Here is a 15,312-nt window from a genome sequence, read left to right as displayed (position 1 = left end):
CTAATAGTATGTGTATTACTCTAGCGCATTTTAATGCCCAATAATAAAAAGGAATGAATTCATGCTCGAATTCAGCTTTTGATATTGATGTTTTGCACCGTTTTTATTAACAATTGAGCATACACTATAATGTTACTTTTTTAATCATATGCCCACAAATATATGCAAATAGAACACATATACTTTATCGAAATTAGTGATTTAGGACTGAAATATTGTTTTAATGCAAGACTTCAAACCGAACCAGTGGTAAAATGAAAACAATTTATAATGATAAATGATTACAATTGTTGTTGCATATCCTATAAAGTGAAACTTTCATTTTATTGCATGAAAACTTGCATGAACAATATTTTAATCATATATATTTATTTTGTTAACATATTTTATACGATGTCACTTTGTAGACGACATGCTTAAAGCACTGACACTTTTTCCATCTGTGCGTGTATGTAGCGTTTTCATAACCAATATGTTTTTGCTATATTTCGTCTACTTTTTATTGACAATTATATTTTATTTTTTAAATCTTAAAATAAGCCCAATTCTGTAAAATACTGATTTACTCAAATAATATGCTTATATTTATGTAACACTTAATTGTGGTAGAAGCATACACGATACTGAGATAATTCAATTTCTGTTGTGTTTTTTTCACTTGGTAATAACATCATATGTATTTCCCAATGTTATACAAACTTATTTTATGCTCGTGGTATTTTTTTCTATACCGCGATGCACCGCGTCTTTCCGCCCGTCTGGCCGTGAGTCCGTGCGTATGTCTGTCTGCTTTTTTACAAACGACGTCTACTCAAGCCAAGAGATTAAATATTTGGGATGTCACATCGTATACTGATCCTCCACAAAATTTGTTCTAATCATGTCAATGGATCGAAAATGGACATGCCCCAGCGGTCAAATGATTTAAATATGCTTATAAAGCATTAAACCCATTTATGCCTTGCGTCTAGAAAGGCCGTGACATGATGCGGCGTCTCATCAGGGTCTGCGCTGTTTGCTCGATGGGATTTCTGTAAGCAATATTCTAAATATAGAAATAAATATAGTAGAAATCCTTAATTTTGGAAATAAATTGATATAAATAAATATAGAAATAAATATACTATTTGTTCTAATCATGCCAATAAACATCCCTAATTTTGGAAATAAATTGATCCAATTTAGAAGGATTGGAGAGTCCACTAGGCATAAATGGATCTAATGTTTATACGTTTGGCTCATCGCTGTGATTCAGACATTGTATGATGATCATCTACCAAGTTTGTTTAATCTTGCCCATAGAGTTTAAAATTGACCCCGCTCTTGGGGTTACTTGTTTTCCTTAAACTATTTATGCCTAGTGGACTCTCCCATCCTTCTAAATTGGATCAATTTATTTCCAAAATTAGGGATGTTTATTGGCATGATTAGGACAAATAGTATATTTATTTCTATATTTAGAATATTTCTTACAGAAATTCCATTAAGCAAACAGCGCAGACCCTGATGAGACGCCGCATCATGCGGCGTCTCATCCGGGTCTAAGCCATTTGCCAAGGCCTTTTTTCTAGACGTAAGGCATAAATGGGTTAAATGTATACAGTGAAAACTTCATCAATCATTTCATCGGGAACCGCAGGGCTAAGAGGCTTGGTATTTGATTTAATGACAATTAACTAAGTCATGCCTATGTGGTCAAAGGTGGCCAAGCCAAATAGGTAACTTGTTTAACGCAGGGATAGTGAACAATTTGAACACATTTTCTGGTCTGAAACCACAAAAGCTTTAGACTTTAACATTTGGCACGCAGCATCGTCTAGACGGTTCACAATTGGCCTTGCTCCGTAGGTACCAGTTTACGTGGATATATTTTAATAAACGATACTTATTTTAACAAAATAATTTTCGTTTTCAGCCCGCAACATAATGAGCTGATACACGTTGTCTGTATTTCACGTTACACTGTGCAACCATCGTCACAAAACCCCCTTTCCTTTCTATTACAATACTCCGTGTACTCTTCGCACCGGACACTATACATTTCGACTATGTTAATTGGCCTATAGCCATAGCCCATGTTCTTTTTTTTTGACATGTTCTATTCATCTTCCAGGAAATGTCCGGATGGATTTACATGTATCGAAAGAATCGGGATAAATCCGAACTTTGGGTACACAAGTTTTGACAATTTTGGCTGGGCGATGCTGTGCGCTTTTCGCCTCATGACGCAGGATTACTGGGAAAACCTGTATATGCTTGTATGTCATAGACCTTACGTACGATACTAAAGTAAATCTGAAAAATAAACGAATTCTGCTCCTTAAGAAAATGTGTGTATACATCAGTGAATGTTTATCACGAACCGTAATTTTATAACTAATAGTTAAGAAAAAAAACGAAGTGATTTTCATTTTTTTTAATACGTCTGAGTCGATTTGTTCTGGTGTAAATAGGTCGATTGGTATATGTGTCAATTGATATGTGTATTTGTTCTCAATACACGACTTTACAACGAACTTCAAATTAGTATGGGGTGCGCTTTAAAAAAGTGTGAATTAATTGTTTGCAAAATCATTCGTAATATTTCAAGCCTTTGAATGGGCGTCAAGAAACTTCCCAAAGTCAAGTTAGGTTCAAACTTTCTGAGGTACAATACAATCCAATCTCGCCCGTAACGTCTATTACTCGACGATATTCGTTTTACAGATCATTCGGGCGGCAGGCCTATACCAGGCGCTGTATTTCATGCTGGTGATCTTGCTGGGTTCTTTCTACCTTGTTAACCTGATATTAGCCATTGTTGCAATGTCGTACAGCGACCAACAAAAAGCTGATAAAAGCGACGCTGAAGATGAAAAGCTTGAAAAGGAGGTACGAATAATATACCCAGATTTTAAACTTAATTTTCTAATGAATTAAATTCATATACAAATTCAAATCAGTATGAACGTTTCCCACTCATTATGCCAATAACTAGTGACTTTTGGCATTTCAAAATTCAATTGACAGGTTGTTGTAGTTATATAAAGATCTTGCAAAATACGATAATGAAACTACATGTATTTAAATTGTTGACAGTTTAGTTTTGCCAATGGTCTTGTTCACATGCATCCGTAGCATGCTTTTGGAGTGTTTGGTTCTCATGTCGTTGTTTTCCTGTGATGCTTGCCATGCCATTTTTGTGTTAGAACCCCGATGATGTTTATAATGATAATTTTCGAGAATAGATAATAACATACCTGTGTATTACCTAAATCGATTTAATTACAAAACGTCAGCTAAAATGAAATCCGGTGTTTATCTTTTGTTTTTGAAAAGCAAGTGCATGCGCATGATCATTTGTTCATGTTTGTCGCTAATGTTGACTTAAATCTTTAAACTAAATTCTTAGAGGCAGAGTTTACATGTTTGGTATCAAGTATATTCTCATACAATGATTGTTTACATATCCAGGCATATGCAAAGTCTAAGGTAAAGATCAACACGTATGTACTCTCCATTAGCATTTCTAGTCTTTACTTGCGCTTGTTTTCTATTTAAGGCAATTACAACAGAACATTTCAATCCATACTTCGCATATATGTACGTGGTATATCAACCTGATATATATTTTTCTGTATATGAATTTGACAGTTTGCAGAAGAGAATCTTAGGGCAGCCCCGGGACTCGCCGAACTAGCCCAGACATTTCGATTTCATGCACCTGTTTTTCCAGTAATATTGATATGTTATTCCCTTTATGTAAACTCCCCCAATATAGTTGCCATAAACTGAAGCTAACCTGTTAAGTTGATTTAATCGTTGATGTTGTTGTTTTTTTCTATTTACCTCTTTGTGTCAGCATGTAGAATAGTTTCATGGTCAGCACCAACATACGTTTTGATTTGTTTTGCACATTACATAAATGCAGATCATAAATTGAATTTACACCACAACATTTGAGTGATTCATCAAAAAGATGTTACATTTCGAGTTAATGAGACAATGATTAACCGATTTAGTTAAAACTTTAATAGCATCAATAATTAGAAGCCCATAACCCTCAAAATAAACGAACATTTTCTACAATATTTCGAAAAATAAAGTTAACATATAAAAAATCAATGTTCCCTATAACAATAGCCACAATTTCAACGCTATATGTAGTCCGGTTACATGGATTTCACGAGATACAAAATACTCTTTTTGTGGGTTTTTTTGCGGGACAATATATTCATCACATGTTCATAAACCAAGTCGTATGCCGTATGAATAGATATCGTTGCGGGGAATGAAAATGGAATATACTGTGCTTCAAAAAAGCAAGCATTTTGTATCTTGTTATATCCATATTACCATACCACACCTAGCATTGAAAGTTTGGCTATTGCTTCAAGAGACTTTGATTTGTTATGGGTTAACTTCATTTTACGAAATATTTTGCGGAATGTTCGTTGATTTTGTGTATTTATCTGAGTTTAAAGGAAATGTATGCATGTTGCAGTTTGCAATAAAAAAAATACTAATACTATTTTAGCTTTGTTTTAGGGATTTATTTCGATAAGCATCATGTGTTTAACGCTTCGTTTCTCCTTTACGCTTTTTGTTTGTTTCTTTATTTTTAATTAATCTCAGATTTGAATACGCAAAATTTTTAATTCATTTGTTACACTAACACTGTTGAAAAAAAAGTCGAGGTTTTAAAAATGAAGTCTTGAACGTACTAAGTTATCATGTCGGTTCAATTAAAGCATAATTCAATTTCATATATTTCATCATTCACGTAAATTAAATATATAAACATATACTAGTTTATTTTTATAGTTCACTATTTTGTTTCATATTCTAATTAAACGACATTGTTATGTCATTTCGTTTATAGTTGTATAAATGAGCAAGTGTCTTGGTTGCGCTTATTGTGCTAGTAATGTAAATTCCGACTTTTAGCATCTTGGTGTAGTTTTAGTTGACAATTATACACATTGTAAGTAAAAAGCATGATAAATTACATTATTTTTAGTTGTTTGAGAAGTTATTAACTAAGAACATCACTACCTGCATGAATTAGTAATTTCTTTTAATTTGACGCTAATCAAACTGATAACCACTTTGCTTGCATTGATCTCAATGTGTCGGTGATACCTCACAGGTTGTGATTCTTATTGGACTCGTTTCTGTAGAACAAAATCGAGCATATGATGGAAGAGATAGAGGATGCTATGCACGAGCTGACTAAAAGTCCCAGCATGCAATCCAACACCAGCGGTCCGCCTTTCAGTCCAGACAGCAAAACGGAGGATGGTGTCGACAGAATATCGGTCCAGTCGGAGAAAAATGGCGCCGATCCCCACCATCTCAGCGTTGCAAGCCCTACGGTATTGTTGATGTTGTAACCAACGACATCATGGCTTTTGCTTTGTTTATATCTAACGTGCAAGTAGTTATAACAACCTCTTAAGCAGTGCTCGGTGTTGCCTGTATACCATCAGATTGATGATTGCGAAGTCGTATGCATTGTTGTGGATTGCAGTAGTAACAAAACGCTGTATACCATGTTCCAAGTTTCAAATAACATTGCATCATCTTATAATAGTATCATCGCTTTAACGTGTTTTCATCGTTACACAAATGCTTTAAGTACGCATCCGCTCTAAGAAGCGTAGGTATATTTTTTCGCATATGTCCGTCGGTCGGTCGGAAGGTTCAAACACAATTCGTTTCCGCGCCTCGGAAGAACTATTTGACCTACAACTATGCATATTGGTTACTTAATTGGTTACTTAATGAGAGAGAAGACGTCAATATATTTTGATATAAACATATCAAATGTCAAAGTTACATGACGTTGTCTCTGGAAATATTGTTCTCGCACACTATCTTGAGAACGCTTTGACCTTTGATAATGCAACGTAGATATTGATTACGAGTGCGAAGTGGGAGACGACAACTAAGTTAAAGGTTATCAGATCAAAGGTCAAAGTCATTGGGGTTTGTATCGTGAAATTGGTTTCCGCACAACATGTAGATAAAGCTTTGACCTATGATCATATACATTGCTTTGCTTGTTACTTGTGGAAGTAGACAGATGTTAATATATTTAGAGATAATCATGTTAAAGATCAAGATCACGCGTGGTTGTAAAAGGATTATGATTAAATGGGCATATCAATTAGTAATCTGGTCATATTTGACCCTTTGTGGTTTTCAAGTAAAGATATCACAGGTCAATTTGATTTAGACAACTTTACGTCGGGGGTATAGTACACATGTTTTCTGAACATTTCTGGATTTTCGCCTGTTATGCATTGTTGGTAGCCAAGCCTCAGTAATCGTAATGAAAACACAGCTTCCAAAAAACGCAACTGATTTATGTTTAACCTGTTATGTTTGTAGGCAAGCTTTAGTCTACCGGGCTCTCCGTACGTACGACGCCGCCGGAAACCAAGTAAAATCAGTTTAAAAATAGCCAAACAGCTGCGCAATCAAGCAGAAAAGCAACCTTTGGTACATTTAGAATCACTTAACCTACCATATGCAGATGACTCTAACGCAGTAACGCCGTGTTCAGATGATATTCATCTGTGCGCTTTGCCCTCGAAATTTTCCATTCTTGCACGACATGCGTCCCTGCGGAGAGCCTTAGAAGAATCCTCCCGCCGAAACAGCAACACTTCCCAAACTAGTAGATCATCGCACCCCCGCCTGTCTCCCCACTCCCCTACTGATAAAATGTCCATGCTTATGGAGGCATTTGAGAAACGCAGCAAGGCTAACAATCAACTGATGCCTGATGCTTGCATGGATAAACTGGTACTAATGACTGCTTGCCTGCTTACTATAGTGTTTGCCTTATTAAAACACATTAACAAATTAACCTACTAGTACGAGTAGTAAGTTTGTTTAATGATAAGTACTACTCAACATATTTATATAAATGAATTCAGATCCAATCCATAAAAAAGCAAAGATATTGTCAGTGCATAACTTCCGTAAATGATGTCGGAAAAAAAATCGTTGAATTAACTTGCGTACTCGGTTTTTATTCGAAATATTCATCATTTTGCAGGATGAAACTGGATATGATATCAATAAACGATCAAAGGGGTCTTTATGCCGAACCCCCCGCGCATCGAATGTTGACCCAAAAGGTAAGACTTATAGGAATTTCACAGCTAAATACCTTACTGAAACATTTGTACTCTCAGCGCTTTGATTAAAATAAAAAAAATATCGGTAGATACTTTTAAAAGCGTTCCATAACCCTAAATATCCAGAATAATTTTTACACTTGTTTATACATTTCATTTATAAAGTTGCCTTCCTGCTGTTTTTTATGTATCCTTTTCGTATATTATATTACTCATCAATGCGTTGTTTTATTAAAAAAAAATATTCATAAAGTGAGTGTCCGATTATTAATGATATTATCTTTAACAGACGTAATGGTTTTACGTGAACTCATTGACCACGTGGAAACGGCGTCTAGGGGCAACCGAGCTCTGAGCGCAAGCGTCTTCAGCGTTGAGAAAGAGCCGTTCAAGGACAAGTTGCACCGCTTGCTCTGCAGCTGGGATACTCCTGCGTGGTTCAAGCAGATCCAGAGCTGGGTTGGATTCATAATCCTCGATGCGTTCGTAGACTTGTTCATCACTCTATGCATCCTCGCCAATACCGGGTTTATGGCCGCCGACATGCACGGCCTGACCCCAGAGGCGATACACACACTCGAAACAGGAAACCGGGTAAATTAGTGGTTTGATAAATATTCATTTTTTCCAGTTTTGTAAGTTTACTAGTAGACATATCATGATATATGTTAACGAGTACACACATATATCAATAATATGATAACACATTTTTACACGGTCTTGTAAAGCGTCTGATTTACAAAATATATTATGTTTGCTTTTGTTGCGCTCTGTGCGTTGACTGATAACATTTCAATTTCAATTAACCCTTTGCATGCTGGGAAATTTGTCGTCTGCTCAAATGTCGTCTGATGAATTTTCTAAAATTAGCATTTTCTTCGATTTTTTTCAAAGAATGCAATTAGAATAGCAAACAGTTTGGATCCTGATGCATCTGGATCCAAACTGTTTGCAAAGGCCTTCAAAATTCGGTTCCAGCACTGAAAGAGTTAAAAGAGACGACGTTTTGAAAGAACGTATTTATAAAAAAAGAATGCTTTAAATGCAAGGTTATTTAAAGTAACTCCATATATTTTAAACACCATTTCATATCAAATTATCAGCTCAGTAGAGTTAATCGTCCAAGTGCATTTAAGGACATGTAATTGATTTAGTTTTACTTATAATAAAATATGAGAAAATCATACAATGACGGAAGTAATAAGATATTTACCATCCACACTGTAATGCCTAAGTCACAAATAATCCGGTTGCCGGCCGCTGTGTCCGATCTCCATGCATCGGGAAAACTTGACACGTCGGAGCCGTCCGCCGTCCGATGAGTAACATAGTTTCATTCCTCAGTCACAAATAGAGACCGATCAACGTCCGATCAGCGAACGACGTTTTTCCCCGCTCATCGGGCTCGCGCCCGGCCGATGACCGCACGGACACCGGGTAATTTTTAGCATCGGGCGTCGGCATCCGGATAAATTTTTAATATCACAAAAAATTACATAACGTCGGGCCCGGGAAGAAATTCATTTGAGATAGAAAAAAGATCGGACGATCAACGCGCGGTTATCGCCCGGCGAGCCCCGAGATCGGATTCATTGTAAGTGTATCATCACGAGCGTTGTCCGGCGTCCGTCGGTCATCGTGCGGGGGTTATCCGGCAATCAGACGGTCGCCTGCCGATGTATATACCCCTGGGAAATACCTTGACTTTTGCCGATACATGTTCAATGGATCCGATGTCGGGCGATCTCCGTATTTAGTCTCAAATATTACGTGCGAGTTAAATGACGTTAAATTCGGAAAACTTTGAAACCAGGTCAAATCTGAGAAAGCATTGTTACCTTTCTAGTAGCTTACTTTATGTTTCAATCTTGACGGAATATTGTCTGAATGTCTATCATGACAATATGTTGAACGTGATCAAACCTGGGTCACGGGTGTGTCTATAAACTAGATCACCAACTCAAAACATGTTTAAAGCTCGATACCACTCTGGAAATCGATAACACTTATCACATTATCTCTATTATATTTGGGTCGGAATGTTTATTTTCATAATGTTTAAGCCAAGTTAGAGTCTGGGTCACGTTGGGGTAAAAACTAGGAAACTATGTGAAATATTCGAGTACTGGCGTACCTTAAACTTTTGTAAGAGCTTCCATGCTAGCATGTGCTCTTGTATTTAATTGATTCCCAATCAGGCTCTATAGTTACTACATCCTGCTAATGAACGAGTGTAGGGTTCGACAGTCTGGCTTATCTGATTGTTGCTTCGATATCAACGAGAATGGTATAATGAACAAACCTAACACATGTGATGTCGATCCAAAGTCGGGCCGACACGAACGATGCAGCATGTGTCGGTAGACATCGGCCTGGTGTCGAACATGAGTCGGTAGACATCGGCCTGGTGTCGGACATGTGTCGGTAGACATCGGCCTGGTGTCGGACATGTGTCGGTAGACATCGGCCTGGTGTCGGATCAATATATGAACGCATGCTCACATTGTGTATCTTAAATGACGTCTGCGATACTGATATATACAATATTATGTGTTTTTACTTAAACGTCCGACCCAAACACTGTATTTCATAAGAAATAAAAATATAGCTTTATAGCCGGAGCGTTATCTTCCCTTGATTAGTAAACACCTCATTTAGTTCTACCATCCTGTCGATCAGGACATGTTTGACCTGTGAAGGATGCACTTGCATAAGAAAATCCATCTGTGAAAGTGGGATGACAAAACGAAACGCACTACTACACTTATACACTGTACTTCACTTACAAAGCACTTATAATTGCAGTGTTTTTATATATCTTAAGCAATACATCCATTACTTAAACAACAATAATACAATACAAGAAGAGCAATTTCGTTCCACAACGAAAATTCTTTTGTTTATATTGATGAGAAGTTGAAATAAAGAAAGACTTGCATCGTGCGTTTAATGTAGAAATCCTTGTATTTGAATTAATTTTAATTGAATACGTCTTGGGGCGAACAAACTTTCAATTAAACGCTAATACCCTTTTGATGTAAACTTCAATATCACATTTATGAATACCCATATTTACTAACTGCAGTTAATATACGTTTTACTTTCTTAAGTGTGAGTTACAAGAAACACCTTCTATTTTACTTATTTCAGAAGCTAGTTGTCCCTTCGGATCAGACAGCGTCACCATAATTTAGTGTATGTTTGAGTGCAGAAACGTCATTTCATAACCGAAAAGAAGTAAATTAGCGCCTCTTCAGCTGTTCCGCCGCCTCCTTAATCTGCCTATGATACAATTCCAAAAAATTTAATTGGTTCATGAATAGGATGTATTTGATATATATCTAAACTATCAATAGAATAAGCATAATATAATATTATTAAAAGCAAATTTAAGGCCAGTTGTAATTTCTAGACGTCGACAAATTCACCAAGCCAATGTACGTTGTTATTAAAACCTCACACATTGAGACCAGATTGTATCAATATATCATATATATTGTTATCACGCCAGTTTTTAAACCGGTACCGCTCACGTACGAAAAAATGTGTATGTAATCACATTTTTCCTTACAAAGCCGCATAAAGCTTCTTTTTTTTAACAAAATAGATGTGTGTATCAAAACGTGTTCAACGTCAGTTAACGATTCCCTATGGACTTAATACAAAGTCGTCTTTTTTCATACACCGTCAATCGTCCCATACGATCTTTCCCCCCCCCCCCCCATTCCAGGTTTTCAGCTACATATTCGCGACAGAGGCGTTCTTTAAGATCATCGCGCTTGGGCTGATACAATACATGAAGGACGGATGGAACATATTCGATTTCTTCATCGTCTCTCTGAGCTTCGCGGAGATGCTTCTGGAAGGCGTGAAGGGACTGTCGGTGTTGAGGACTTTTAGATTGGTAAGCAATGATGAGCTCAACATTAAGTATCCCATTTGGAAAACGGGGCTTAATGCTTGTGCGTAAAGTGTTGACCCAGATTAGCCTGTCCAGTCCGCACGGGCTTTTCAGGGACGACATTTTCCCCGTGTATAGTATTTTTCATTTAAAAGAAGTCTCTTTTTTAAAAAAAAATCCAGACTCAAAGTGTCGTCCTTGATAAGCCTTTGCGGACTGCACAGGTCAATCTTGGCCGACATTTCATGCATATGGATTAAAGGGGCATTTTCACAGATTTTGGCATGTTCTGAAGTTATTCATTAAATGCTTTCTATTGATAAATGTAAACATTTGATCGTAAAAGCTGCAGTAAAAAATCTATAATAAAATTAAAAAAAGGAAAAAAAAATACCGGAGTAGGTTTCGAACCAGTGACCACTGGAATCTTGCCGAGGTTCTGAAGTAAAATCGCTTATACCCTCTCGGCTATTCTGCCGAGTATACAGACACGTATTTTATTCCTTATAAAAGCAATCTTCGTAGTGTCACAAAATTTAACGACAACAAAAGAACTCTCCAAATTATTCAATCGTTTCGCGTTGCAACGCTTTATAATTTTTAGGTTTTAAAATCGTCAAAAGATCCATATAATAGCTATATTAGACCATGGTACATGTTCAGTAATACTGTTTCCTCACAAATATCATAACTTAACCGAAAATTTGCGAATCCTAAACAACTTTTTTCAATTTTGTCAATTTACCGAAACGTGAAAAGATCCCTTTAAGCCCCGTTTTCCAAACGCGAGGCTCATCTGAAAGAATTGCTCTGACAACATAATAAGCGAAACAACTGATAGCAATATTTGATAACACTTTTTGACAGTCATATCATACATTCTTTCAAACTGGACTAAGATCCTTGAAAAGATATAGTTTAATAATATAATTGCGTTAACGGTTGTATTCTTAGAATTTCTGTGTTTGCAGCTGCGTGTATTCAAGCTGGCAAAGTCTTGGCAAACGCTAAACATGCTGATAGGGATTGTTGCAAGGACGATCGGCGCGTTGGGTAACCTGACATTTGTGCTTGGCATCGTCATTTTTATATTCGCCGTTATGGGCCAGCAGTTGTTCTCCGGGAACTACACGGAACACTACAAAGACAACCTTCCTAGGTGGAACTTCAAGGACTTTCTGCACTCGTTTATGATTGTGTTCCGAGTGCTGTGCGGCGAGTGGATAGAGTCCATGTGGAACTGTATACAGGCGGCCAGTTATGTGTGCATCCCGTTCTTCCTGCTGACCTACATTATTGGCAACTTGGTGGTAAGCGTGTATATATAATAAATCACATATGTATATTCTTTATTAATAATTAGTTAATTTAGGTCTCTTTATATAGCTTACTATATCTGGTCCCTTCAATATATATCTTACTATATCTGGTCCCTTATATAGCTTACTATATCTGCTGTTCAATATATAGCTAACTATATCTGGTCCCTTCAATATATAGTTTACTATATCTGGTCTCTTCAATATATAGCTAAGTATATCTGGTCCCTTCAATATATAGCTTACTATATCTGGTCCCTTATATAGCTTACTATATCTGGTCCCTTCAATATATATCTTGCTATATTTGGTACCTTAAATAAATCACGAACAATATTTGGATCTTTATATAACTAAGTGCGTTAGGTCCCATCAATCAGTCCACATTAACGTTATAAAATCCAGTTGAAAAAGAAGATTTTAACACAGTGTTCAATGAACAAGCACAGACAGTCGTCATATTGTTTTTAAGTCACGTTTTGTCATGACTTATCATGTTGACGAACAACTTTGATGTATATTATTAATATGATGTCAGGTCCTGAACCTGTTTCTTGCCTTGCTGATCTCTTCGTTTGGCACGGAAAACCTCGCAGGGGACGCCGGGGAGGATGAGGCGGAACCAACGAATAAGCTGGCAGAGGCCTTTAATAGATTCTCTAGGTAGACAGTTTTAATAGTTGTTAATTATTCGATATTTCTAAATGAAAATGATTTGGTTTCTTATTATTTGAATTGAATAGAAAATAGCAAAGATTATCTTATTGTATATTCATGCGTCCATATTGCGCATGCAACTCAGAGAAAACAATTAATACTAAACAAGTGCCTCGAAAACATGTTCGTTAAAGTAAATAATATTGTATATAATCAAGGACGACAATTTTGCCGAAAATGGATTTCCGTTCAGAAGAGACTTGCTTTTAAAAACCAATCGATGAAATTTGGCTTCGTAGTCTCTAATTAGCCTGTGAGACTATAGTTTACAATCAGGCATTCAGCTCGAATTTCCCGAGATCGGCTCCTTTGTGATTCATTTCTATTGTCGTGGCTTAGATGTTGTGTTTAAAGAACTTTTGGATTTCTTGAACATAATACATCTATTGGTTAAGTCATTATGTTGCTTAAGACGTCATATTGACATCAAACAGGAAGTATACTTATAATCTTGATGAAATATATATTTGTAATACGTTTGACATTTAGGCCTAATGGTGTGCAAAAATCTCCGCCTTCTATATTGATCCCATTTTAATACCTGTGTAGGTTCGGAAACTGGGTGAAGGTGCACATGATTGTGCTTGTCAAGCGTACTCGTGAACGCAAGCGGCCCCTTCCGATTTCAATGGATACCAATGGAAAGAACGGTGCGTTACTTGACGGAAGCGTCATCGTTAACGGCAACGTTTGTGAACTGACGCTTGAGGAGAACGGTCACGTTACCCCGACTACTAAACAACCAGGTCTTGCTTTTAACCACTAACAATAATTTTGCTTTCGTGTGTTTTAACGTTACTTTGTGTGTGATTGATTTTGCTTTGTTTATTAAATTATTATTGTGTTCTAAATGAAACTACATACACGTTGAGGTGATAGTTTTGTTTACACCTTCAAAGTTAATTTACAATGTTCAAAATTGTTTTTTTCAACGATATCTAAAATACCTGTACTTGAATTTTATTTAACCTTAAATGTGCACATTTTATTTATAAGTGAACATATTCTAACATAAACGACGTTCACGAGCATGACAAATTTGAAACCTGTTTACTGTTCATGTATTTGCACGTATATGATTCCCTTAATATTTTTTATAATTTAATTTGTTAAAAAATAAATATGTACCCTATGAATTCAATAGATGAGGACAAAAACTGCATAATAAAGAAGGAATTACGTGCTATAAATGTATTTTAATTGAACGCACAACAAACTAATAACGCAAATAGTAATTATTTGAGTTTAAGCGCGTACATTAATTGAGCCTTGTTCTGAGAAAACTGGGCTTAATGCATGTGCGTGAAGTGTCGTCCCAGATTAGCATGTGCAGTCCGCACAGGCTAATCAGGGACGACACTTTAAGCCTTAATTGGATTTTTGCAAAAAAGAGACTTCATTTAAATGAAAAATGTTATAAAAGCGGAAAGTGTCGTCCCTGATAAGCTTGTGCGGACTGCACAGGCTAATCTGGGACGACACTTTACGCACATGCGTTATGCCCAGTTTTCTCAGAACACGACTCAATTGAATTCCTGTTGATTTTAGAGAGAACTGGGGATATCGTAGATGGAATGGTGAGTATGTCAATTTTAGCTACATTGCATTATCCATTATTTAAGATTTAAAATCGTATACCCACTCATATGTAATTGGGTGAAAAAATGATTGAAATAGTGTCAGGCATTTAACCCTTGGTATATAACAATCAAAATTACCAAAATACATTGATTCTTATGGATGCGTGCCCATAGCTACTGACGCGAAGTATATTTACTTATTAATGTCGACGACGTCATTTTACAAAAATAATATCAACCGATCGGTTTGGTGAAATATAATTAAACAAATGACTACGCTCAGATTTAGTTTTTCTTTCATAACTTACATATGTATAAATTCAAGAAGACGTTATGGTGGTATTTCACAATAATCGATGAATAACTTAATATTATATGCACTATTATACGACCGATCATTTTAATGACCATCAGCTAACTGAACCATCTACGAGGACGCAGAGTCGGGCCTCTGTCCGGTCCACAATGTCTGACACGGAATCGACAATATCCGAAGATTCGGAAACCAAGAGTTTGAAGAAGGTGGACGCCACTGGGGAACCGGAAACGAATCCAGCTGACGTCATCGAAACTGAGGAGCCCGATCCGTGTCTCTGCAACATCTGCAGGTCATATTTGTATAGTTATATTAAGCATACATTGAATACTTGTGTTAGTTTCATTTGAGT

At 36.5% G+C, this 15,312-nt stretch overlaps 1 protein-coding gene across 1 annotated transcript in view; it reads left to right on the top strand.

The window, feature by feature from the left end:
* Window positions 1-15,312, top strand: part of LOC127870772 (sodium channel protein type 4 subunit alpha B-like) — a 69,096-nt gene that overhangs the window by 31,475 nt on the left and 22,309 nt on the right. Inside the window, exons 11-23 of the mRNA XM_052413247.1 lie at window positions 2,114-2,258; window positions 2,707-2,871; window positions 3,634-3,714; window positions 5,160-5,354; window positions 6,373-6,789; window positions 7,046-7,127; window positions 7,417-7,721; window positions 10,858-11,031; window positions 12,000-12,338; window positions 12,886-13,010; window positions 13,614-13,810; window positions 14,613-14,641; window positions 15,059-15,252. Coding sequence (XP_052269207.1) covers window positions 2,114-2,258; window positions 2,707-2,871; window positions 3,634-3,714; window positions 5,160-5,354; window positions 6,373-6,789; window positions 7,046-7,127; window positions 7,417-7,721; window positions 10,858-11,031; window positions 12,000-12,338; window positions 12,886-13,010; window positions 13,614-13,810; window positions 14,613-14,641; window positions 15,059-15,252 — 2,448 coding nt within the window. The remainder of the gene's footprint in view (window positions 1-2,113; window positions 2,259-2,706; window positions 2,872-3,633; window positions 3,715-5,159; window positions 5,355-6,372; window positions 6,790-7,045; window positions 7,128-7,416; window positions 7,722-10,857; window positions 11,032-11,999; window positions 12,339-12,885; window positions 13,011-13,613; window positions 13,811-14,612; window positions 14,642-15,058; window positions 15,253-15,312) is intronic.

This window comes from Dreissena polymorpha, chromosome 3 (genome assembly GCF_020536995.1).
Source record: "Dreissena polymorpha isolate Duluth1 chromosome 3, UMN_Dpol_1.0, whole genome shotgun sequence".
NCBI classification, from domain to species: domain Eukaryota; kingdom Metazoa; phylum Mollusca; class Bivalvia; order Myida; family Dreissenidae; genus Dreissena; species Dreissena polymorpha.
The sequence above is the reverse complement of the archived record's forward strand: the minus strand, read 5'-3'. Positions and strand labels throughout refer to the sequence as shown.